At 37.4% G+C, this 27,841-nt stretch overlaps 1 protein-coding gene across 1 annotated transcript; it reads left to right on the top strand.

Annotated features, from left to right (window-relative positions):
* Positions 1–919: 919 nt before the first annotated feature.
* Positions 920–23,047, top strand: LOC112528296 (zinc finger CCCH domain-containing protein 19-like). The gene is made up of 10 exons (XM_025139296.1): positions 920–2,280; positions 2,374–2,453; positions 9,064–9,251; positions 10,434–11,349; positions 11,816–11,940; positions 12,336–12,395; positions 12,480–12,530; positions 20,319–20,389; positions 20,668–20,819; positions 21,177–23,047. The coding sequence occupies exons 1-10, from the start codon at positions 1,091–1,093 to the stop codon at positions 22,856–22,858; spliced, it is 4,515 nt and encodes a 1,504-aa protein (XP_024995064.1). The 5' UTR covers positions 920–1,090; the 3' UTR covers positions 22,859–23,047.
* The last annotated feature ends 4,794 nt before the right edge of the window (positions 23,048–27,841 follow it).

Genomic DNA, 27,841 nt, shown 5'->3' on the forward strand with positions numbered 1-27,841 from the left:
CAGACCTTTAATCCACCTTAAAGGTGTAGCTGCTCAAGAAATTTTTGATGTTCGGATAGCGGTATCTACAACTCCTTTACGGGTTTAGTAACAAGAAATAATATATTATGTTAAAGAGAGTTCTTTGCATAAATTGCTTTGAATGAGTAAATCAATCATTTTCCCTTTGGGATCCGACATTATCCTCTCATACCTACTAATTGATGTACCGCAGATGCATTTCCTCTGGCTCCCGAAAAAGACACTATATGGTCTTGGGTCCGCCACTGATATTGAGCATATGTCCTTCCGCCTCATTATTATCTCTCCCAACCTCTCTCCCCGCTCCTAAAATCTCCCATCCCAACCTCTCATTGCCTTCCCTCAGCCTCTCACAACACCATCGTCCCTCCGAACCTCTCATTGTCTCTGTTTTTCTTTAGGAAACTGCCATTTTCATACACTCTCCGTTTTTTTATTCATCTTCTGCTTTCACCCTGTTTAATACTTTGACATCCAACATGGCAGCATCTTCTGCTCAACCATCCAAAATTGTCATAAGACTGAGTTGTGGGATTGCACATTCTTCCATTCTTGCACAACCTTTTGTTCGGTTTAAACTCGTATTGATTTTACAGTTGTTCTATTTTGCACAAAGTCTTATAGTTCTTATCTCATCGTGTTCAGCTTCGCACCACCACCACAACCGTAGCCGACAATCTAATGAAAATATCCATTCCTATTTCTCAACATATTTAGTTCAATTCCTATTCCCTAAAATGAAATAAACATCCTTCATTTATTTTGAAACTTTGAACGATAATTGAAAATTTATACATTGTCAAGGGACTGTTTTTGTAAATTTATTCGTGTATTTATTCACTCCCTCGTTCGGATACCAACTCGATTACTCAAAGGCAAAGAGATCTCTCTCTCTCTCTCTCTCTCTAGCTTGCTCCCTCTCTCTCTTTCTCACACACACAAACACACACTTCCCCGTTGATATCGCCTCTCTATATATCTCCACTTTGCAAGAGCTTCGTAACATCCGACACATGTCCATTCATAGGAAAAGGTAAAATTAGGGTTAGGGTTTTGAAGGGATTTCGCCATGGAGGTCGAAGAAGAAAATACCATAAATCACCTACATGAATCAACGACAACAACCGTATCAAATGAACGATTGTTAGAAAATAATTGTAGTAATGATAACGAATTAGGAAAAGAGGTATCAGAATCAAACACTGAAGAAGAAAAAGGAAAGGAATCGTCTGTTATAGTCCCTAAATTGGACGATCCGAATCCTTTTGTCGCGGTAGCAGTGGGTGAAACAGCGGAGGACAAGGAGGTCACTGTTCAGTGCGGGAATTCTGAGTCCGGTAGATGCTGGAACTCGGCGGTGGTTGAGTCGACGACCGCGTTGAAAGACGAGAAGGACGGCGAGGAGGGTGATGTTAAGGACGAAATTACTACCGGTGATGTGGCAGCTGTGGAGCATGGCGAGAGTGAGTTAACAAGTTCGGATAAAGTTGACGATGGAGAGTGTCAGGCGGTTGTGATTGTGCGAGATAATGGTTTAAATGTAGTAGTGGAAAATGTAAAGAACAGCGTCGAGGATACCAATACCGATGGTTCGTTGGTGATCGAGGATGTTAAGGACGGAGGTGAAGGTGAGTTGGAGACCGTGATGGTGGAGGAAGATGTCGAGGTGTTGAAAGACGGTGGAGGAGTTGATGTTCCATCGTTGCCAGTTACTGGAATTGCTGAAAGAGAGGAAGTGATGACGGATGTTAAGAATGATGTGGTTGTTGACACCCAGAAGGAAAATGTCGAAATTGTGATAGGAGAAGAAGAAATAACAGAGGATCAGGATGATTTTCAAGAAGGAATGGATGCAAAAGTTTTAAAGGAAAAAGGAATTGTTGCAGATGAAGAGGATGCTCTTGGTGTGGGAGAAGGTATTGAGGAGGAAGGAAAAATGGCAGACGAGGAGAAAGCTGTTAGTGTTACAGAAAATGATGAGGAAGAACCAATGGTGGCAGACGAGGAGAAATCATTGGATACAGAATTGGAGACCGATGAAGAAGCAACTATGGCTGATGAAGAGAAAGTCCCAGATGCGGAGGTGATGGAAACAGAATTGCTGGAGTCGTCTCCAAAAAGCACTGCAGGTAAACGGAAAAGGGGAGGGAGGAACTCAAAGACTACCTCCAAACCCAAGGCTGGGCGCAGGAAGATGACTGAGGAGGATGTTTGCTTCATTTGCTTTGATGGTGGAGATCTTGTGCTATGTGATCGGCGGTGGGTGTTCTGATTGATCAATTTTGGTTTATAGGGTTTTGATTTAGTTGGAATTGTGCTACTAATTGTGTATACTGTGTTTTTCGTTTACAGGAATTGCCCTAAAGCTTATCATCCTTCATGTGTTAACCGAGATGAGGCTTTCTTCCAAACCAAGGGTCAGTGGAATTGCGGTGAGTATGTTCTCCATCCTCTCATACATGTAGGATATCTGCTCTTTTTTGCAAATCTTTGGTTGTTGCTTATCCTCACATATTTGTGTCGTTTTGATCATTGTTTTTTTGTAAGTTTTCGTGTTGCATGGCTTTACAGTATATACAATATATATTGACGTACTTTGTTGGATGCATCTTCGTTAGTTACTAAAAAGGGATATCAGGGTGACTTCATATTGATAAAAATGAAATATTTTAAAGGTTGACTTTTTCCGAGTGTCCACGTCATCGGTAGCATGAAGTTCTGTTTACTGTAATTGGTTATTCAGTAGATTTGTGCAAGAGGTGAAGTAAGCAATAGTCATGAGTTGGAAAAGGAGGAAGTTTGCTTGAATGGACAGAGCACTCTGTCCAGAAGTTAGATCAGAAAGAATAACGTTTAAATTTCTTCTGTAGTTGAATGCACTAGCTGTTATGGGTTAGTCAGATTGGAAAAAATCGTTCTTTTGGACGACACATACTGGCTGGTTCAATCTGGAAGAAACTTTTGAGATGGATTGTAACTTCTTTTGTACAAGTCGATACTAAAAGGAATGAGAACATCTTTTCAATACGGATTTTCAAGAATGGTATATTACTAAGCTAGGTAACTAAGTAACTTGTAGCTCCATAGGCCTTTGCAAATTACATATCTATTAAATTTGTAAGCGTGGTTAGTAGGATATTGCTATTAGTGTTGTTGCTTGCTTCAAATTCACTAGTTGATGGCTCATTATTCTTGTAGCTTTCAATAACTCTTCCCATGCCACAGATAAAGACTACTTGAGTAGCATCCCTTTGTCTTGGCAACAAAAAGCTTCGAGTTCCATTATTCTTCATCATTTTTCTTTATTCTATATCGTCAATTTGGTATTTGATATTTGCCACTTTTATCTTTCATCACTTCAAGTAAATGGGCTCACAATTTTATTTCTTCTCACACCCTTATAGTGCCATAGTAGAAATACTAATGGAAATGATGAATGAACAAAATGGGTGTTTTTGACCTGTAGGTTTATTGGGAAACAATTGTAAGCAAATTTATTACTGGCTTTTCTTGGTGAAGTACTTCTTCAGTAGTTTGTGTGTATTATGAGGGGAAGGCTTATAAGATTTTTCGTGCCTTCCTATTATTCTTCGAATAAATCTGTCAATACAACCTTGTTTTTGTTGCTGGAATGACCCTCTTCTCTACCTGCAATGCTTTTCATTTTCTTTTCAACCACTAGGATAACAAGCCTTATCTGAACTAGTTGGGTAGGCTAAAAATGAAAACATACAGAAGTCATGAGAAATTCCTCTATGGCTCTTCGCCTATCATCTTTCCACAACTATAATCTATGACCAACTCCTTTGGTATGTCATCTCACTCTAATTTCCATCCACTCCTTTATCATTCAGTTTTGACCAAACTTTTTTGTTCAGCAATATTCACTTTTAACTTTTTGTGGTTGCTTTTCCCTTCCAGTAAGATATTTAACAATTTTTTTTAACAAACGCATCCCAGAAACAAAACTGAAGAACTCACTGAAGACAGCCCCAAGTGTCTCCAATTATCTTTACTTTTTATTTCTGCTTTGTAATTATCTCATACATTTTTGGGGGTTGTACAGCAGATTTGTGTTGTGTATATACATAGAAATACATGCTTGCATGCATTCATGCATATACTGTTTAAAATAAAAAACTATCAAATGATGTGGGTGTTGACTTGGGTTACATATAGGGGGAACGAGAGTTTGCATAAACTAATACAACAATTTTGCAAAACATAGATGTTTTTGTTGAAGGAGATTTACCAATATTAGTCTTGAAGAAATAACTTGATTGTATCAAGTAATCTTCATCGATGTGGATTTTGCTTCTTCTAGTTAGGGCAGGGTTGTCTTGAACTAATTTTTTTTTGTCAAGCACTATCTGACCTTAATTAAACCCAACCTTGATTTCTCCCTCAAAGAGCAGAACGACTGTTCCGTGAAGAACCCCCCTGCTTGTGCAAAGTGTGCGGTAAGAAAGGATATAATTTGCTCAAAAAAGTTGTTGAGAAAGACCATCTGGCCTTTACTAAGTTTTAAAAAATTAGATATACAGTCAAAACGATGCTTCGAGTTAAAATGATGATGATTTCAAAAGTTACATTCAAACACAAACACAAGAACAAAACAAACAATTATTTTATATTATAGTTGTTTACATTTAATGCACACGCAGCATTCATTTTTGACATTTCTTTATCACCTTCTCATCCTTTATGGTATCAAGAACCTCTTTTGGTACGTAATGTATTTGCATAATCTAATAACCAGATATACACTTTAGGATTAAACAAATTTGACCCATTTAAATATAATCTCAACTTAATATTTTATACTAATTTAAGCAACGCTATCAATTAAAATAATTTATATATATTTAGAGAACCCCAAAATAAAAAAAACCTTCAATTCTATAAATCATATTGAATCTCAACAAGAAAGCCAATATATACACATACAAATATAATACACATGGATTGAAACTATAGATGCCCCTTGGCATACGTGAAATAAATAAAATCATTAGTTGAACTCATGTCTAAGGCCAACTCCTCTTGTATATCTATTCTCTCATATTTCTCTTTATGACTTCTCCTTGGCACTCTAAATTTCTTAATGCTTTCCTTTTGGTATAAAGCTCCTCTGTTAACCGATATACCCAAAGGTTATGTTGAAGTTGATGAAACCATCTCAAGCTATGTTGCCCTGACATTTCGATTGATGTGACTCCATCCTTCTCATGCATATTATCATCTCCCCCACACTTTGGGCCAAAGGTTCACCTCAACATTCAGATTATGCTAATCTTATCTTGTTTCTTTCAACCGTAAAAAAGTATAGAATCATCACCTTATACAACTTCTATACTGAACTTCTCTTGGGGGAAGCGGGGGATATATATATATATATATATATATGTATCATGTATACATAACACAACAAGTGCTATGCTTTTAGCATTTTACATCATCAATTTGGTTTGGTATAACAATTCTCTCACCAAATATTTACACACCAGACATGATGTGTGCACACAACTCTATGCTGGACAATTGCTTTACCACATTGTGTCCAGTTCAAAAAAGGAGTTCGCTTTATAAAATTTTGTCCCAAAAACAGTCCTTGATTAAGATTTGCTTCATCAAGCTATGCTTCTTTTGACTTAAAAAATGGAGCCCATGTGAAAAACCCTTTATCCGAGAAAATAGTCCTAGATTAAGATTTTGAAATGAGATAAATTTATGTTATTAAGGAGTTCATTTTTACACCACCGGTGTAATCTTTTACCCAATCATGTTTCAAAACTTGACAGATTTTCAATCTACTTATTACTTATGAGCAATGTTTTAATGTACGGAAACGTGAGGCCATAGTTGTGAAAAGCGCCTCCTAGCTTTGAGGCATATAAAGCGCAAAGGGCTGGGCTTTTTCCATGTCGAGGCGTGGCGAGTTACCGAGGCGCAGCAGCGTCTTGGCTGAGCCGCAGAATGGGCTTGACGTGCCTTATGAAGATCTACCCTGATTTCAAATAATTTTCTTGTCTCTTAGACTTCTACAAGAAAAAGTTATTAAATAAGTCAACCTTATGTTAGTTATGTCTTATAACCTCCTAGACTTCTACAAAGAAGAGTTATTAGATAAGTCTATTCAGTTCTCTTATTTTCTATTCATTTCTAATCGGTCATCTCCTATAAATACATCCCATATGTTATACTCTCCCTCACGGCTTTAAACCTTATACGTCTTCCTCACGGCTCTCTTCTGGAATCTGGAGTTCTGGTTGCTGCCTTGGAGGCTTATACTTCTTCCTCAGGGTTCTCTTCTGGACTTCTGGTTGCTACCTGTTGCTACATAGTACATACAAGTATGTATATATTATTTTTTGTATAGTCTGTTTTTGTTATTTACCACATTGGGACTGCACAATGGCACACAGCCGATACACTCTTATCGCACCAAGCTTCTAAGGCTATCTTTTTTTTCTCTTGTAATTCGACACACACATATGGCTGTGATTAGGGAAGGCTGTTAATCACAGAATCACATCACAGAATCACAGGATGTGATTTGGCTCATTGGCTGCCTTTTTTTTCTCTTGTAACAACACCACACACATATGGCTGTGATTAGGGAATTATGTCAAGTGTTATGAGTTTTGCTTAGAAGCAATATTAGGTCATGGATTTTCAAAATAAATCACAATCAAGCTGTAGCGGAGATCCGGCATGGAAGTATTGCACAAAAGGTACATGTCCGAGCACCGTAAAATGCCATTTTTTTACATTATTACAAACGGAGGAAGATACCGATCAAAACAACATATTGAGATATGTTTGATGTTACTACTTTTGGAAATTGAAATTGAACCGTGTTCTACATAATGGTATTTGAGTTGATATTACTACTTTTTATATAATGGTATTTGAGTTGTGTATGTGCGCGCGCGTGTGTGTATATATATTATTTTTTTATACGATGCACCTCACAATCGTGAGGCTCGAGCCTCGCGCCTAGGCCCAGGATCACTTTGCTCCTAAGTTCGCCTTGCGCCTTTAACAACTTTGCATGAGGCGAGGCGTTTTCCCTCGGCGAAGCTTACGATTTGAAGGGGGAAAATAAAATAAATAAATAAATATATATAATACATATTTAATAATGATATTTGAAGTCATAATATTGTTAATAAGTCTAAAAAATATTTTAATATATGTAATTGATATCGAAGATTTTATTTTTATAAAGTCACACATATCAAAAGAAAGAATTAACATACATATATCAAGAGAGAGAGAATTAAAATCATATACTTATCAAGTGGAAGAGATTAAAAGTCGCACACTGATCTAGAGAAAATAGAACTCACACTTGGAAAAAAGAAAAATCTTGCTATATAAAAACAAAAAGTTTTGGTCCTCCGCTCCCATCCCTAATATAGAGTATTGGAATGCCTGTTGGCTATTCCTTTTCAATCTGCAATGAGAAGTATGAGCTGAGAGACGGAGGAGTGTCAAGTCGTGACTGGAAGAGGCGTACAAGGAGAGGGAGAAGGAGATACATATGAGCAGCGGAAGTACATGTGTACTATTGACCCTAACGCTTTTGCCAGCCTTTAGTGCTGCGAGGTGTACGAGCGAAATACCCTAGCAGAGATGCCACCTCATTAGCGGTTTCTAACCGCCTTACCTTGAGGAATATGCCTCGAACGCTTTTTAAAACCATGCTCATGGGTTAATTTTGTAACAAGTCCATGACATCAATTCATGTGTTGATACTTATGTTTTTAACGCCACTCATGTAAGATCATTTTGTATAATTCTCATTAAATATTTTGAAGATCGTATGAGGGAGTCAGTTTTAAGATGTTATAATGAAGTTGCAATATTGTTCCAAGTTATTTTATCCATGAAGTCATTGCAAATTATACCATGGATTCCTTTTTTCTGGATGGAGAAAATGCTATGATTTTGTATTTCTCCTTGATGAACTTTTTAAATCCACTATTGTTCTAATCTAAGTAATTGCATATCGTTATGTGGGTAAAGGTTCTTTGAAGTTGTTATATTTCTTCTGCAATAAATGGTCTTATGTACTTGAGAGCTAATATTGCAGCAGTTGGCTGGTGTCAATGAACAGGAGATTCATCAGAGAACCTGCCAGAACAAACGGCAAGCTGCTAAAGTTGATGGCTCTTGTCCAGTAGGATAGTGACTCGGTCAATGGTTAAATGAAATGTCCAAGCAAGCACGGCTTTATGTGTGTAGTGAAGTTTTTGAAGGAAAGACTGTTGCTTTATGATATGTCGATGCCATTCAAAAAATTTCTCGAAGTTGGTGAAAATTGTAGCTAAAGTACAATTGAACTAGTAATAGGGACATTTCCACTTCCAATGGCATTACGCCTGTTCTTTTGATGTAACCACATTTAAATGTATAATTTAGTCCTTGTTGTAAAGAAATGCAAGGGCTTGAGCATGTATTATTTTGTTGAGGTACCAATCGCGGGTCTAGGGCACGACATACTTGTTTCAAGCATTTACTGCAGAAGCCATCATAATTAACCAATGTACTCTTTGAAATTTGTTTGCATGGTTTTCCCTTGTAAATATTTTTTTAATCTTCCTTGCTTCTTAACTTCAAACAAACAAAAAATAGATGAATGAAGATGGCCGGGAAAATAAAAAGAGATCATAGATTTTTTTGTCACTTAATGAAGGTAGATTAGACGTACTCTCTTTTTTGTTTTAAAGGGTTAGAGTTCCTGGCTGTTTATTGATACAGTCTGGGTTGCTAGAGTTTGTAGTTTGATTAATTTACAGACCAAGTATCCCGTAGCAAGTAATTTCTCTTGAACTAATTTATCAGTTCCGTTTATGAATCCAAATTTGCTTGTCATGTGCACTTGTTCAAAGCATTAATAACTATGAATCATTTTGAAGTTATCTTTTAATTTCATAGTGCCATATTAATTAGTTGAGTTACCAGATGCCATTCACCTTTACTTTTCCTTGAAAAATTGTGCTAGCAACTTATTTGTCTTATTTACTTGGCTTTCAGGTTGGCACTTGTGTAGTATCTGTGAAAAGAAGGCTGAATATATGTGCTATACATGCACTTTTTCCTTGTGCAAAGCATGCATTAAAACCAATATTATATTCTGCGTAAGAGAGAAAGAGAAGAAAGGCCTTTGTGAGGCTTGCATGAAAACTGTGATGTTAATTGAAAAAAATTCGGAGGAAAATCAGGTATAATATTATTCTTCTGCTTAATGATTTTTGTTCTTTTTATCCATGGATGGTCGATTGTGGCAAATGTGGAATTGAAGTTTGTCAATGATACCACATGCTATTAGTTTTCCTGTTTCCTATTCATGCCCCGTTCACACCTCTGCAAAAGGGAAGCCAATTGAACGAATCAATTTGAGGACAAAGGCTTTATTTTCACATTGCTAATGCTAGTTACATTGTCTTTGTCATTTGATATGCTTATTCTAATAATTGTAGTCTTAATTTATTCACTATTACACCAGCATTAAGAAGAGTTCATGATTGGGATAGTTAGGTTCCTTTTCTGAATAATATATTTATTCGACATTGAATTCCTTACTTTTATGGACCTATGTACGATTAAGATATATAATGTAGAAGTAGTAGTGTTCAAGGTATCCCATATGGTGAACGGTGCTTTCATTAAAGGCCTACGAGTTTATAACAAGTAAAGCCCACCTCCAGGCGGCTTCTTCCGCAAGCACTATCTATATGTGCGTGTGTGTATAAATGTATGCATGTGTGTGGACGTATGTGTATATGGACACACACATATAGATAGTGTATATATGCATATGTGTGTGTGTATTTGCTGTGCTGCTCACATTTTAGAGGTTCTAAATGACCTCTATGCCTCTCAGAATGCAAACCTGCACCACTGCAACTGATTCCTTGCAAGGTTTCATGTCTGCATTTTGAAATGTCCAGATTTGAGTACAGGGTTGAGGATAGTCCACTTGAAGATTTCATGTTTTCGTTTTCAAATTGGCATGTCATGGTCACTTTATAAAATCTAAGATTGTTGCTTTATGCTTTCAGTTAGTTCTTAGGCTTATCCTTTTAGCTACAACTGTCACGGGCTACTTGTATGCATCAATATCTGGTTATCACTTGTTAGCATCTGCTCCTCTTTTGAGCTGATACATGGATTTGTGTCTTTCAATATCGATAACTTGGGACTTGCCTCACATGTAGGGGCGCGGAAACTATATTACACTTGAGGAACAAGAAAGTTCTGAACACTGAAACTGCTTGTTAGTTTCTGTGCATATATTTGAAGTAGATTATTGGTTTATAATATCATTCTGTAACTAAAATGCTTGGTGATTTTATTTCTGCTTCAGTTTCATAAGTTTCTCTTGGTTTATTTCAACTATGTAGGGAAATGTAGACTTTGATGACAAGAGTAGCTGGGAATATCTATTTAAGGATTATTGGACAGACATGAAAGCAAAACTGGATCTGACTTTGTCTGAGCTTGTTGAGGCTAAGAATGCTTGGAAGGGATCTGAACTCTCTGGCAAACAAGAACCTCCAGCTGCACATTCTGATGTCAAAGATGATGGTGGTTCAGGATCAGAAAATCCTTCTGAGAACCTAGAAACAAGGAAGAACAGACGAAGAAAGGCTAAGAAGCGCAAGTCTGCCACCAAGGAAGAGGAACCGAGTACTGGAGCAGCTGCTGTTGCTTCTGAAGGGACATCTGTGACCAGGAACACGGAGTGGGCATCCAAAGAACTACTTGAATTTGTTATGCACATGGGAGATGGCAACATATCTATTAGATCTCAGTTTGATGTACAGGCTCTTTTGCTTGAATACATCAAAACAAACAATCTTCGGGATTCTCGTCGTAAAAGTCAAATTATTTGTGATGCAAGACTTGAAAGACTTTTTGGTAAACCACGTGTAGGGCATTTTGAGATGTTAAAACTTCTTGAATCTCACTTTCTTATTAAAGAAGATCATCAGATAGACGATATCCAGGGGAGTGTGGTCGATACTGAAGTTAGCCATGTAGATGACGATGAAGCTAATGAAACCGTAGCGAAGGGAGGGAAGGATAGAAAACGTAAAATGCGGAAGAAGGGTGATCGAGAACCTCAGTCCAACCGTGAGGATTATGCTGCTATTGATATACACAACATAAGCTTAATTTACCTGCGACGGAAGTTAGTGGAGGATTTACTTGATGATACTGAAACATTTCATAGCAAGGTTATCGGTACTTTTGTTAGAATAAGGATCTCTGGTGCTAATCTTAAGCAGGACATATATAGACTGGTGCAAGTTACAGGTAATTACAACTGTCCTACTTTTGATGTCCCATTATCTTGTTACTCACCAATACCTAATTCCTTCAATCTACAATAATTGAGATTGGACAATTTTCATATGATATAAGTTTCTTGAATTTTTCCATTTCGAATCATATTTCTCTTTTTTTCATTCTAGTTATTGACATGGGAAGGAATAAACAAGATTAGAGATACAGATAAATACCAGGACCCCTTTTCTCTTTCTTCCCTTAATTAATTTGGCAGTCATCACTATCGTGTTATGGGAAATAGTTGGACTAAGGAAATATTTGTGTATGCTTTTAAAAGGACACACATTTAATCATTAAGCTATTTTTATGAGCAGTGACTTTGTGCATGCGGGATTTTGAACTTCAACATTGTATAGTTTATTTTGATTCCATCTTTTTAGCCTAGCCCAACTATTTTGTGATTGTAGGCTTGTTCTAATGACTCTGTATGCAGGTACTACCAAAGCGGCCCAATATGCACTTGGGAAAAAGATGACCAACACCATGCTTGAAATATTGAATCTTAACAAAACAGAATCCATATCCATTGATACTATTTCAAATCAAGACTTCACAGAGGTGATTGAATTTGAAATGCTGCTTTTTGTTCTTTTCTCATCTCCTAGTTTTCTCAGTTTAAAATTGAGATATTACCAATTCTTAGTTGTAGCAAGTGGTACAAACTTCTTATTTTGTAAACTAGAGAAAAAACTAACAGGTCTGCAATCACACCCCTGGATTTATAATTTAGTCTATTTTCCCCATATGTATCCTCAAATAACCAGAACATGCAATACAATGTCTATTAGATGGTTGTCGGCTTGTCATGGATGTGTTATTTCAACTCAATTGTTTGTTGCAACTTCCGTAGTTATATCCAATCTCTATTGGATGAAATACTCCTATTATGTTCATGTTGCGTTATTTTAATTTAAATATTCGAGTTTCTGACATGTCTAGTATTGATATTGTAGGATGAATGCAAGCGTCTACGGCAAAGTATAAAGTGTGGACTTATAACTAGGCTGACAGTGGTATGTTGTCCTTTATCCTCTATATAAACGGATTACTGCTACAGAACATGCTCCCATCATTTAATATATTTTGGTTGCTTGTAGGGAGACATTCTGGATAAAGCGATGGAACTTCAGGCGGCAAGAGTGAATGATGTAAGTTCTGCACATTGGGTTCATCTTTTGTTGAAAATTTACTTTTGGAAAGTTATTCTCCTTTTCATTTCCCCATACCCTACTCCCGATTGGGGTTCACTTGGTACTGTTGGTTTGGTTTCTATTCTCTATTCTATTTCTGCTTATTGGTTTCAACTCTAGGCATGTAGGAACTAGTTTTGCGTTTCAATGAGCCAGGTGAGGCTTTGTTTCCTTACTTTCTTCTGTTTCAATGAGCCAAGCGAGGGTTTGGTTTCTTACTTTCTTCTTTCATATATAAGAATTAGAGACAACAAAGTACTCTGTGGTTGCATTTTTACCAAGTACTTATTGATGAGTCACTTAGGGGTTGCTCAGTTGGTTTTTCATTAAGCCCTATATGGGTTAAGTTGTATGTTGGATTTAGTTGTCTGTATGAATAAGACTAAATTGTCGTTCTGTTGTTGTGCTGAATAGACTATCTGAATAGTATAATGACAAATTTACCCTCGGTGCTTTTTTTCTTTAAGTATCTTAATGATTAAACTTTATTAGATGTTTAGATTTATATATGAGATAGGATTTTAAATAATATAGGCTTGATTATCTATGCAACATAATCCAATTTTGAGTCCTCACCTGCCATGAAATCCATCCCTTCACCCTGCCATGAATCCCTTCACCAAAACCCATCACTTCCACTTTGTCCATCACCTAACCCATCACGGCTTAATAAATCCTAACACAAATACCTGGATTAGGATGACCTTCCCCATGCTGTTATAGTGGTGAAAATACAAAATTGCGGTCAGGACCGATATTTGAAATAGGGGTTCTAGCGGTGGTATATCAGTTCATATAATATCTCTTATGATTATATATATTATATATATATATATATATATATATATATATATATATAATACGTATGCAAACATAAACATATCATACCCATTAATTAAAAAAAATAGTTTCAACATCAAAACATCAACTTAAACAAGTTTCACAAAACAAAATAGGAAAAGTGTTCACAAACGAGCTAATCGCAAGCAATAGGTTCAGCATCCGAGTCAACATCATCTAATACGTTCACTTCTTCGTTAGGCTAGCTTCCCAATCTTCCCCTTCATCTCCAACGTGGTCATCATCATCCCCAAGTCAAAAACTCGAAATAAAAGCCCAAAAAACAATAACAAATAACAACATAGTTCTGAAGAGGCTCGAGCTAAAACATTGGAACATCGGTCCGCAATTTCACCTCAAATATCGGTCAAGTATCGGTCAATTGCGTCGCTAATATCAGAAACACAATTTCCATCGTGATTTTACCTTTGTCCGCAATCCACTATTGTATTGCTATTGCAGCACAATAGTGTCACAATTAACAACATAGGACCTTCCAAAACAAGTTTTACAAATGTGACTGTGGTTCTCGTGAGAGGAAGGGGGAAAGGCAGAGATGTTAGCAGGGGCTTTCTTTGCAGGGACGGTGGATCACGTGAGTAAGAGAGGGAAAGGAAGAGGGGGCAGAGAGAATGACGATGAGGGGTAGAACATCAGTGGAAGACTGGTGGTGGTAGACCGACGACAACAAAGGAGAGCTTCGATGGAGGAAATGGAGGTGCTGGAGGCGTTGCAGAGCGTCAAGGGATGGAGGTGCTGAGAGCTTCAAGGGTTTTATTTTTGTTATAGAGGATAGGAGTCTGTTTTAAATGAAGGGTATATGGGTAAAAAGTTCAGGCTGAATGTAGACAAGAGCCGCTCAAGCTGATCGAATAAGCTATTGATTTCTAGACTAAGCCACAACCGAACAGCCATTTTTGGCTGACCGAATAAGCTATATAGGCTATTGCCTAATATACATATTATAGATTAGGAGGAATCCCTATAATTATGGAATATAGTTTCTATAGTTTATGGATAAACCCCTGTTTTATTTTATTTCAGCCTTAATTGCTCTTCTCAGTGTGCAACCTTCATCGTTGCAAGTGTTTCTGATCGAACAACCTTGATTGCTATATTTCCTTTGATTGAATGACCACCTTTTATTCTCTTTTGCAATTCCTTTTCCTTCATCATGACAAAACCCACAAATAATGACACCATTATTGTTAAATCCTCCGATGAGTCCAATTTTGTCCAAAAAATTGGAGATCTACAAAATATTCGGGCACCTTATAGACTCAAATGACAAAAACTATCTCAAGTGGTCTCAATTTGTCCTAACATACCTGAAGGGCAAAGGGAGGCTCAAACACCTCATTGAAGCAGTTCCTGCTGTAGATGATCCAACATTTGGAACTTGGGACGAGGAAGATTCCATGATAATGTCATTGCTATGGGAATCTATGGATCCAATGATCATTGACACATGCATGTTTCTCTCCATTGCAAAAGAGATATTGGAGTTTGTCCGCCGCACTTATTCGAAGCCTTGTGATGCGGCTCAAGTATACCAGATCAAGGTTAAAACCTCAGCCACAAAGCAAGGAAACAAATCTGTCACTGAATATGCAAATATATTGCAAAATCTGTGGCGATAACTTGATCGTTATCGAGTTTTCGATATGGAGTGCCTACAGATGCAACTATCTTAAAAAAGTTCATTGAAAAAGACCCGAGTCTATGATATTTTTGGCTGGTTTTAAATCCTGAATTTGATCAAGTCAAGATTCAAATACTTGGCAAAGAAGACACCAATACTTGAAGAAGTGATCTCTTTGACCAGAATAGATGAAAGCAGGAGGAATGTCATGCTTGAACCACAAGCTATGGATGCAACAAGGACCAATCAACAATAGGAGAGGAGCGATTTGTCCAAGTTCAGGGGTAAAGAAACTCAGGATAATCGAGATAGTCTTTGGTGCACTTACTGCAATAAACCAAGACGCCCAAAAGAATAATGCTGGAAATTAAATGGGAAACCACCCAACAGAGAATGGGGAAACCGTGGTGGACAACAGAGTTGTGAATGGGGAACCCAATGGGGGAAACAAAAGCCTCAATGTAGGCAACAGAGATCTCAAGCACACATTGTTGAGCAATTCAAACCAGAGGAGAATTTAGCAAGAGAAAAGTTCAGCAACGAAGAAATTGAGAGGTTAAAAGAATTTTTTGGGTTCTCTAGAAAAGTCATCAGGAACTTGCTCTCTTTTAACGCTTTCAGGTAAACCGTCTTTTCCTTTTTGTCTGAATGCCTCGAGTAATAACTTTTTTCAACTCATGGATAATAGATTCTGGTGCCACTGATCATATGACACCTTCTTCCAATTTTTTTCATAATTACACTCCATGCCCTAGCAACCGAAAGGTTGCAGTAGCCAATGGCTCATTAGCAACTGTTGCAGGCTTTGGAGATATACATATCACGCCCAACCTTGTCTTAAAAAATGTCTTACATGTACCTAAACTGTCAGGCTGCAACAATTGTGTTTTTCAGGAACAAGACTCGAGGAAGAGGATTGGACTTGCCAAGGAAAGGAATGGCCTTTATCATCTTGAATCTTCCTAGAAAAACAACGTTCTACCTTCATCCTTTCTCAGTTCATTTAATAAAGATACAATCTGCCTGCGTCTAGGTCACCCATCCTTTAGAGTTTTAAATGTTATGTTTCCTTATCTATTTCAAGGATTAGATATTTATGAGTTTCATTGTGTTATTTGCGAATTGGCCAAACATATTCGTGTTTCTTTTCCTATGAGTAATAAAAGGAGCTCTCTTCCATTCCAGTTAATTCATAGTGACATATGGGGACCTTCTAACATACCTGATGTGTCTGGGGCTCGTTGGTTTTAGGGATGGTGATTTGCCCCGACCCGGTGGGGAACCCGGTTCACCCGACCCGAACGGGGACGGGGATTCCCCGCTAAAACGGGTCCCGGGGCCGGGGATCCCCGGTAGACTCAAACCGGCGACGGGGCCGGGGACGGGGAATGTTACTCAAAACGGGGCCGGAGTCGGGACCGGGGATCCCCGGTATAATCAAACTAAAGCATACTTTTTACCGGGTTTTGACCGGGGATTGACCGGGGTTTACCGGGTTTTGACCGGGGATTGCTAGAAKTTGACCRGGGACGAGATGATAATCCCCGTACCCGCCGGGGACCGGGGCCGGGGGACGGTATTACAAACCGGGGCCGGGGCCGGGGATTACAAAACCCGCCCCATCCCCGCCCCGTTGCCATGCCTAGTTGGTTTGTATCTCTAATCGATGATTGCACTTGGGTTACATGGCTCTTCCTTCTTAGACACAAATATGAAGTTAACATTGTTATACCTAACTTCCACTCAATGATTCAAAACCAATTTTGGGTCAAAATAAAGAGTTTTAGGACCTACAATACCAATGACTATTTCAACTAGATTTTATCACCCTACTTTCAATCACAAGGCATTATCCATGATTCTTCATGTGTTAACACACCCCAACAAAATGGGGTAGCTGAAAGGAAAAATGGTCATTTACTTAACACTACCTAAGCATTTTCCAGGGAAATGTTCTTAAATCCTATTGGGGGGAAGCTGTCCTTACTTCTACACACATGATAAACAGGCTTCCTTCACGTACATTGGGAAATAAAACTTCCATGGAACTTCTTAATGACTTCTACCCTCACTTCAGAACACCAAGTGGTCTCACACCCAAGATTCTTGGGTGCACTGCCTTTGTTCACATCCACAACCAACATAGAAGCAAACTCGACCCTTGAGCCATTAAGTGTGTCTTCCTTGGATACTCATCCACTCAAAAAGGGTACCAATGCTACGATCCTTCATCCCACAAATTCTGCATCTCTCTTGATGTCACTTTCACAGAAAACAAACCTTTTTTCTCCAAGTCCTCTCTTCAGGGAGAGAATTCAATGATGGAAGATAGTCCTTCGGAAACTTTTGAACCACTCAAAAAACTTGACCTCCCTACTCGTAGTGTTGATTCCACATCAGAGTCCGTAGAGGAGGAAAAGTCGCATCCGAGTCATCCACCCCTCTAAATGAACCTGAACCTTCCAATGAGCCAGATGAACCTGATTCAAACCTAAGTAGCGTCGATGTCTCCAACAATTGTCCAAATCCTCCTCAAGTGTATACAAGAAGAAAGGTCGTTCCTACGCCAACGCAAGTCCAAAACTACGACTCAGGTCTTGGGAATGAGAACACGGTAAGAGCTGATCCACCTTTACACACACAACATGCTTCCACTGATACCGAAGATGATCTACCCATTGCCAAGAGAAAAGGGACTAGAGAATGCTCTAAACAACCATTGTATCCATTATCTCACTGTGTCTCTCTTGAACGCCTTATCCCAACCTACAAAAGGTTTATTATGAGTCTAAATACCATTTCTAATTTTCTATCCCTACCAATGTTTGAGGTATTATGAAAAACGGAATGGAGGGATGTTATGAAGGAGGGAATGAGTGCATTAGAAATGAATGTAACATAGGGAGATTGTTGATAAACCGAAAGGAAAAAACATTGTTGATTGTAAGTGGATCTTTACAACAAAATACAATGCTGATGGATCCCTTGAGAGATATAAGGCAATTTTAGTGGCCAAAGGATACATACAAACTTATGGGGTCGACTACCTAGAAACATTTGCTCCTGTTGCAAAGATGAACACTGTAAGTATTCTATTTTCATTAGCTGCTAACCTAGGCTGGAAACTTTTGCAGTATGATGTACAAAATGCTTTCTTCATGGAGATTTAAATGAAGAAATATACATGAGTATTCCCCCAGGTTTCAATGCTGACATGGGTAATAAGGTGTGCAAGCTAAGAAAAGCACTCTACGGATTGAAATAATCTCCTAGGGCATGGTTTGGGAGATTTGCAGAAGTCATGAAGGAGTCTGGGTTTGAACAAAGTCAAGGGGATTCTCTTCATTAAGCACTCATCCACAGGGGATTAACTGCTCTCCTTATCTATGTGGATGACATCATAGTTACATGAAATGATGAGAGGGAAAAGATGGAATTAAAGGAAAGGTTGATGAAAGAATTTGAGATAAAAGAGTTAGGAAGACTTGAATACTTCCTAGGAATTGAGGTAGCATACTCCAAGCAAGGGATCTTCATATCTCAACAGAAGTATGTGACTGATTTATTGATAGGAACATGAAAGAGTGGGTGTAAGCCGTCATCTACACCAATTGACCGGAACCATAAGTTGGGATGTCAATGTGTTCGTCTGTTGCAAAGTCTCCTATGATACCTAATATGGAGCTCTATCTTGAAAATGGTGAGTAGATTCAAGTTTCCTCTTAGGGCATGCCCTATATTTGCAAGGTTACTCAAAAGGCTTAGGCTACTAGTCACATCACAGTGGCAAAATGTTCCTACAACATGAGATTGGAGAATGGAGGCATAAGTAGAAGGTTTTCATCTCTTGAGACTCTGTTGGAGTATGACACTCTGTCAAGGTAAAATAGGAGTTAGGAATTCCTAATGCAGTTTGATGGGAATGCATATTTTGATAAGTAGGCTGCTAAAAGAATTAGATATTTTCATTAATTGAGGTGGACTGCTTCATCAAGTATCATCCAATTTTGGGTCTGCTCGCATCGCTAGGTTGACAATGTCTTGTTTTGAGCTCCTCGGTAAGCATCTGATTAATCATACGCAATGCCTGGTGGCATGTGTATGTTTTTGTTTCAAAAGAAGAGCATAGTTCCTTGGATATAAAGATGTATATATTTTTAGCATTTCTTTGTTGGCCTGTTATTTACTATAATTCTGTGTCTCGATAATAGAGCATCTCTTTAGTTTATTTTGATTTAAAACATTTGACCTCTGTGTTTTCAATGTGATATCCTGTATGGTCCCTAGTCTGGAATGCCTTGGAGTTAACTCCCGTCATTATGTGGACACATGTGGCTATTGATTGGTTTGCAATAACCATAAACAGAATAGCTGGTTTGCAACAATAGAGCACAAACAGAATAAATGTCACTAAACCCCAAATGCCTTTGGTCTTGTTTTGGTTAGCCAAAATAAGCCTGTATGTGTTTGCTTTGTCTATCAACTTTAGGAAAATTATTCTTAGTATTTGTGTGCACTACTATTATTGATTTTTTGTCTATAAGGATGCATCATAATTCTATTTTCTGGTACTGTTTAATTGTCTACATGTTTCGGTTTATACATTTTTTTAGATCATCATGACACGAACTCAAAGTTCGGTTATTTATTAGCACTTTTTGTGATCTCAAACTAACTGGTGATGGTCATTTCAAGTTTGATGCAATAGCTGTAAATTATATGATTCACTAAATAACGAGGACTAGTGAAAATTGTTTGGAACTGTAATCTAATCCAAAACTGACTGAATGAAACTGAAAGTGAATAAAACTGATGCAGTTCAACTAAAAGGAACTTGAAACTGGACATTTCTCCGTGGTTTAACTTTTGGAGTTGTTTGATTTGAAGAGATCAGACACTGGTCTCTCAGTTTTGTCCCCCAAAAGCCACATCATATCACATTCATGCATATGCCAGTTTGTGCCTGCACTTTGTACATATGTTATTAAGTAATCCTAGTATCAGGGATGCACACCCATGAATGGAAGGTGCCTACATGCTGTCTTGCTTGTTATTCTGTTTGGGTGCAGTGAGACCTGTGCGACATGTCCAAGGATTTTTTTAATATGGGATAATTCTGGGACTTCATGAATTCTTATTATAAGCTGAGTTAGGATTTCGATGTGATTGGGTTCCTTTTATATGCTTTTGTTTATTTTACAGTTGCCTGTATATGGACCACCGTACATGTACATATGCATACCTAAATTATGTTGATTGTGCAGTGGCTGGAAACAGAGGTTTTGCGTCTTAGTCATCTTCGTGATCGAGCAAGTGACTTAGGCCGTAAGAAGGAATATCCTTTGTTTATTTGAAGTATACTATGAATTATGGTCGGTCATCCTAGGTTTTTGAGTTCCGCACTTCCGAGCGGGATATACCGAGTACATTTGGTTTTTAATTTCTCTTACTAGGCTTTTGAGTTTATCACCATCTCCAGTTAATGACTTTTAGAAACCATTTTGCCTTTCATTTATGCCAATAGTCGAGAGTACACCATGAATATGGTTTTCAATTTTTTGGTCATGGTTATATTTGTGGACCTGAGTATTGATGATCCTTGACTTCCTCTACGCTCAGAGAATGTGTAGAGAAATTACAACTTCTGAAGACACCTGAGGAGCGTGCTCGTAAGCTAGAAGAATTTCCTATAATACATGTTGATCCTACCATGGATCCAAATTGTGGGTCTGAAGATGACACAGACGAAGAAGAGAAGAAACAAGGTATGTGGTGGTCTGTTGAAAGTTCTATGTACTTGTTAATTCTATTGTTTTTAAATGTCAAAATTACGCAAAAAGATTTTACATGGTACGAAATCAAGTATCTCGAGTATGGAGAGTCAAAACATTTTAGATACCCTGTATGCTTTATGGGTTTTGTCACTTTCTGGACCACGGGGTTAAATGGTTGAATTGCCAGGTCACCATTTTAAACGAGTTTAATGTTGGGTTATTGCGATTGGCTGGGGTAAAACCAGCTGGGTCGGACTGGGTTTTTATAAATTGGTTAATTCTCTTTATTTATAATCTCTCATGGGATGGGAACTCCTTTTTTTTGACAATTGCTCTTGCTGTATGTAGATATGTACAAGAGTTCTGTCGGTTCCAGATTTAGCAGGAGAAGAGAGTACCCCTCGAAAGAATCTTGGAGCGGTACAGGTACCTCTAGAAGTAGCGGCAAGAATTATGAGTTTAGCAGAAGCTTGTCGAATAATAATTTTTCAAACAAAACTGAGGATGCCGCCACTTCTGCACGTTTCGAACCACATAATGAAAGTTTACGGGATCAAGGAAGAGACACAAGTGTGCAACAACCAAGCATATTAAAGAAACCGAGTTCTGCATATGATGAAGTAGCTTCAACAAAAGATATCACCGGAACTGCCTCAAAAGTAAATGAAACAGAGAAAATGTGGCATTACAAGGATCCATCTGGTAAAATTCAAGGTCCGTTTTCAATGGCACAGTTGCGTAAATGGAGCAATAATAAATACTTCCCCGCTGACCTAAGAATTTGGATGAAGAGTGAGAAGGAGGACGATGGTATCCTCTTAACAGATGCATTAGAGGGACGATTTACGCTTGCTGATCATAGCCCACGACTTCAAAGTTCTCACGTTAATTGGGCTACTACTTCAGTGGAGATCCCGAAGCCTTCACCTGATGAGCGACCTGGTTTTGCCAACCTTCCTTCTCCTACTCCAAACCAAAGTATTACTGGTTTGGGCCCTCAAGTGGGTCCGCACATTGGTCCTAGTTCGTACCATAGTGGCAAAGAAGAATTGCAGTCGCCTACTCCGAATAGTTCCCAGCTGGCTACATCTTTTGTTGCTGGTGGAAACAAGGAGCTTAATGCAATGGGATCATTTGGTAATTCCAGTACTTTTGTGGTTGCAGCTGCACCACAGACCGAGCAGCTACATTCTCTACAATCCTCTCAATCAGGCCATGTGGTTGCACCTCCTGCCAATAATATGCCTTCGCAGATGGTTCAACCGGCTGCTGGTCAAAATCTTCCTGTTGGACCTTATGGTTGGAGTGGCGGTCCACCACAACCGAGCCTTTCAAGTAATCTGGCTGTACAGCAGCAGCTAGCGTACAACCAATGGGGTAATGCTCCGAACATGGTTCAGAATTCCGCCGGAAACTTTTTGCCTCAAGCTCCAGCTCCGGTCAATCTGCAGCAAGCTCCTCCGCCACCACCACCACCGCAATCAAATGTAAGTTGGCCGACATTGCCTGCAAATCCAAATATGGGAGTGGTAGGGCCTACTCCAGGAAATCAAGTCATGAATTGGGGACCTACTGCTCAGAATCCACCATTAACAGGGAATGTCAATCCCCCATGGGCTGGTAATATGCACCCAGGTTGGGTTCCTCCACCACCGGCACAAGGGGTCGCACCGAATCAAGGGTGGGTTCCTGGTCCTGGTCCTGGTCCAACTCAAGTGCCAATAGTTTCTGGAAATGGAAACCCCAACTGGGTCGGACCGCCTGGAAATCAAGGAGCTCCTCTGAACCCTGGTGAGGTAGCTGTGAACCAGAGACCATCTAATCCCAACACCGGTTGGACTGGTGGACCTGGAAATCAAGGGAACTCGAACCAAGGATGGGGTTCAGCATCGCCTAGGAATCGAGCCATGTGGGATGACAGAAGTGGACAAAAGAGGAATAGAGGCGGTGGGGGTTATGGTGGTAATAGAAGGCAATGGGACAAGGGAGGGTCGTTTAACAACAGAGGACGGTCAAGAGATTCAGCATGACCGTGCATTGGATTGCAATGAAGTTGAAGGCCAGTTTTCTTGAATATTTTGTACAGCATTTTATTTATAGGTAGACCTCTCTTTTCTTGGCCATAGTTATTACTACTATAAAACTGTGCAGTGTAGGGACTTGCTTTTACTCTTGTTCAGCAGAATCTTGTTGATGCCATTTTCAGGTTTTCGTTTTTAGTTACGAAAATGCAAAACAATAAAAACACACACTGAAGTTTGCAGTTCTTTTTCGTTCTTTGACCATGGCCAAAACAACCGTCGTGATTTTTTGGGTAAAAAAACGTACAGAAATTGCAAACTTCGGTGGTCCGGTCCATCTACAGCAACTTGCCTCGATCGCTATTCTAGAGGGTAACACAAGTTGGAGATCAACAACGGTGAGCTTTTTCATGAAAAACTTGATTTGTATCCCCATGAGCCATTTTTCATGAATGTGGTTAAGGGGTCGTTTACCAACTGAAGCGAGAATTTTTACCCAATTAGTGTTTACAAGTAAAAAACGGTTACTGAAAATTCATTTTGATAGCCAAAAATGTTATTTATAAATGATGACGATGATTTTTACCGATAAATGTTTGATGAACAATTCCTAAATTTTGCAAAATTAAGGATGGTCTTGATGTTCCAAAATTGCACATTGGTCCTTGTAAGATGTTAAAATACATGTTTAGTCCCTAGAAGAGATGAAATTACATATCTATTAAAAGTATACATTATTAGTTTTTGCAAATTTTCTTTGAAAGATTTGAAACCACCTTCCTTGATTAGCCATTGGAAATATTGTTTTTTTTTTTAAACGTTACTTCCTCGGTCATAAAATAAATATTCATAATAAAAAAAGGCATGCAGTTTTAATTATGTGTAATTATTATACTTTTTAATTAACAAAATGACATTTATATCCTTAATTAGAGAGAGAGAGAGAGAGATTTTATCCACCTTAAAATTGGAAAAGCGGACGCTTGTTTTTGAAAGTTGACATTTGTTTTGGGACAAACTAAAATAGTAACGTAGACACTTATTTTGAGATAATGAAGGAAGTATTTTTTTTATTCGTTATTTTTAACTAATATTCTATGCTATCACAGAAACGAAATGGAATTGAATGATCCATTTATCAAATAACACAATTCTTCATTCTTGTATGTAGATACGTGTGTAGGGCAAATCAAATAATAACCATACAAAAATTAGAAATTGTGAAAAAAAAAACCTGTTTGTATGTCTTGTTTTATAGATCAAACGCCAATGAATGTTTTGGGTTTGCAACAAATAGCTTAATATATGAAACATGCACTCATACTGATGTACAAGAAGAAAAAACATGATGTAAAATAATATAAATTAGAGTTTAAAAATCAAATTCATTGGATGGTTTTGTCCGATTTAATGTGTTTGGTTTTCACTGTTTTTGACTTTTAGAGGGGTTTTGTAGTATGTGTATATATACGGTTGAGTTCCGATGAAAATAAGAGTTATGATGAGAAGGTGAGAACAAATCCTTTATATACACTCATCAACCTGCACCTACCTTTATTTACCTTTTTTTATCATCATGAACGACATTTTAACAAATTAATGCATGTGCAAGTGAATAAATGTATCTAAAAGTCGTAAAAATGACTAAATGTAATTATAAAGGTAGTTGAAGGAAAAAAAGTTGTATTAAAAAGTCAACTCATCCCACGTCTATATATATATATGTGTGTGTGCGCGCGCGTTTGTGTGCGTGTGTGTGTGTTGTCGTCGTCGTCTATCAACTAGTGTAGGTTTTGTTTTCACACAAACTTATCGTAGACTTAACTGAACTAACTGAAAAAAAAAAGTGAAAAAGATTATATTTCCTTCAGTTCTTTATTCAGTATAATGAATTTAAAAAAAATCTTGAAATATAAAAAAGTAAATGCTAAATAATACTTAACATACGAGATTTTACAATCCATTTTAAAACTATCTTTGCTCAAAAAGTCTCTATAAAGAACAGATCACAGGTGTGGTTTCAACTACGTCTTCTTCGGCGCAGATGTCACCAAAAGGAAACACGCCCACTGTTCATTTATGATCCCGACCACATCTTTTTAGCATTGGTTCATTTCATTTTATGTTTTATATTCAACGTTTCAGATACAGAACAGACTTGCGTGCATTATCTGCATAATTATTTAATATCTGCTTCCATAATAATATTAGACAAACACAATACATTTTACCTTTTTGGTGCAAGTTAGTGTTGGTTGGTATTACCCACTCTCACATGGCATGCTTCATATCTACATTACCTTATGAAGCCAAGACAATGGTTGGTAATACAATTGAGGGCAAATGGGCCATTCCATTTGGTGTGTTTGGACCCTCTTAATCATTCATTTAATTCATGATATTAAACAAAGCAATCATGACATGTGATGATGAGTCACCATTTTGGATCATGGTCACGATTTTTAGAGGTTATTTATCAAACGTTACTACATGAACATTTATTAAATAAATGTTTACTGACAAGGGTAATCAGCTCCACTTACTTTATTGGGTAACGTTCTTGACCATCAAAATGAATTATTGATAAACGTCTTTTACCCAGTACACGCTTACCCGTTAAGAGTCTTTTCCCTCACTTACCGGTAAAATTCTCAGTCTTTGTCATGCTTCTTACCATGTAAGATTTGGTCGTTGTCATGCTCACTCGATAAGGTAAGTAACAACTGTAAGCGTTTGATAACTGGCTCATTAGTTTTACAGAGATTTAGTAGACCGGAATCAAAGAAAGTATTATGCATCTTGTTTCATGAGGTGGTAAATGATTATTCGATTGTTACCAAAGTCTAACTTGTATGATGGATTTTGAGAAGTGATTGTTTGGAAGTTTTCTAATGTCGGCTATTTGACATAAAGTGATAAATACCACCATGTGCATGAGAGGAGAACTTTGCCTTAAATACCACCATGTGCATTAAATGCATGAGGACACATGTCACTTGAGGATAAGAGGTTCAATGTTGACTTCGAAACTTTGGAGAATTCTTTTCATCGTACAACTATATTTGTCGTTGGAACAATTATCTGTCATTTCATAACACATCAAGAGCATACTAGGACAAATATTCCTTTTCAGGTGCTTCAGAGATTATATTTGTCAAGTAAAATGCTGGTGAGATTTGATCAGAAAAGTCTCTGCAGGCATATCTTTAGTTTGACCGGCCGACAGTGATCAGGATCGGCTGGTGGGTAAGAAGGCTTGGTGCGTAAGTCAGATACTAGATCTTGATCCGCATCAGTCGATCCACTTATTGAGAAAATCGGCTAGTCTTCGATTTGTCGTCTGATTAAATATATACAAAATCTTTTACATGTAAAAGAACCAAAAGCTATCAAAATACAAATGAAAAGCATTATAGAACTAATCAGAGAGTTATCAACAAATCTATCGATGATCCAACAATATGTTTAACATACATATACACATCGACACACATACCCAGACAAGAACAGAATATGTGAAACAATATGAATTATAACTTAAAATCAAACTCATTGTATGGTTTGCACAGTTTGTAACAAATATTGGGTTTTTTATCTGATATTGACATATAAAACTTACAAAAACTACAAAATCGAAATTGATATTTTTAAAAGTCAAATGTTGAAACAAAATAAAATAATAGCCATGGTACACCATGCCACATGAAGGTGACACCTCACCTTAAACAACTGTTATGGAGTTTAACAGAAAATAAGAAAAATATCTTATTACCCTATTGTTCTCTTTAAAATACTGATTGTTGATCATACGTTAGAAGAACCATCATAAATCAGTTGACTTAACATGGAAGCAACTTCATGACTCATGAGTATGATCTTAGTATGATGAACGATCTATAAATTAAAAGTCTCTGGTGTTATTCAAAAAACCATGTTTATTTTATCTTTTAAAGTTAAAAATACGTAAAGTACGATCATAATTCATAGTAGGGATTAAATATGCTTTTCTACCGGATCAACTTCATTTGTTTGTCCAACCATGCAATACATTAGAGCCTTAACGCACCAATACACCAAGCCTATGTTTGGAAAACTAGCTGATAAATTAGTTGTTGGTTGAAAAGTCAGTTGTTGACTGATAAGCCAACGCTTAACTGGAAAACTAATTGATAAATCAGTCATGTTTGACAAAAACTAGTTAATAAGATACTTAACAAAAACAAGATGATCAAAAATAAGGTATTAAGAAATTTTCAATTCTAATGACAATAGAAGTAGTAAGAAAACAAAGTTTTTCAATTTATGTAGCTTTAATGTATTTTTTTTATTAATCTGGATATCCAACTCGTTATGTGAGTCGACTAATCCCAGGGCGACCACCTGCTTTGCACCCAGAGTCACCGCATTTGAACCTCCGTGGTCACAAGAGGATTTTTATTTCTCCTTGGATTTGAACTTGAGACCTCTTTGTATTTTTGACCTTTGGAGCCAAGCTCAAACCAATCAGGCACCACCCTTATGGTTTTAATGTATATTATTTGCATTCCTTATTTATAGATATGGAATTGTATCTATAAAGCTATTTTATACTCCTCGTCTCAAAATAAGTGTTTACCTTCAAAATTAAATATCTACTTTCTCATAATACCCTTAAGTATGAGATAAAAAAAATTTCTCTCTCTATAATTAAGGGTAAAATTGTCTTTTGTTAATTAAAAAGTGTAATAGTTACACATTTCTAAAAAAATATACATTTTTCATTGTAAACGTTTATTTTAGGATGAAAGTAGTAAAAATCAGAGCATCCATAATGATTTTTTTTAAAATTTTGTACTTTTTATAGATATATTTTTCTTAAACAAACAAAGATATATAATAATTAATAAATAATTTTCTTAAATTCTAAAATATAATGTGTTAAAAAAAATACATGACATAATTAATTTTTTAAAAGAAATATGTTTATTTATATTTTAGTAAGATTTCATGATT

This window comes from Cynara cardunculus (genome assembly GCF_001531365.2).
Source record: "Cynara cardunculus var. scolymus isolate 2C chromosome LG 15, CcrdV1, whole genome shotgun sequence".
NCBI classification, from domain to species: Eukaryota; Viridiplantae; Streptophyta; class Magnoliopsida; order Asterales; family Asteraceae; genus Cynara; species Cynara cardunculus.

Bases quoted from the DNA above. Each gene is read 5' to 3' on its own strand.
- LOC112528296 (XM_025139296.1), top strand. From the start codon at position 1,091: ATGGAGGTCGAAGAAGAAAATACCATAAATCACCTACATGAATCAACG. The intron at 11,350-11,815 runs GTAATTACAACT...CTCTGTATGCAG, and splicing joins TAGACTGGTGCAAGTTACAG to GTACTACCAAAGCGGCCCAA. The intron at 11,941-12,335 runs GTGATTGAATTT...TTGATATTGTAG, and splicing joins CAAATCAAGACTTCACAGAG to GATGAATGCAAGCGTCTACG.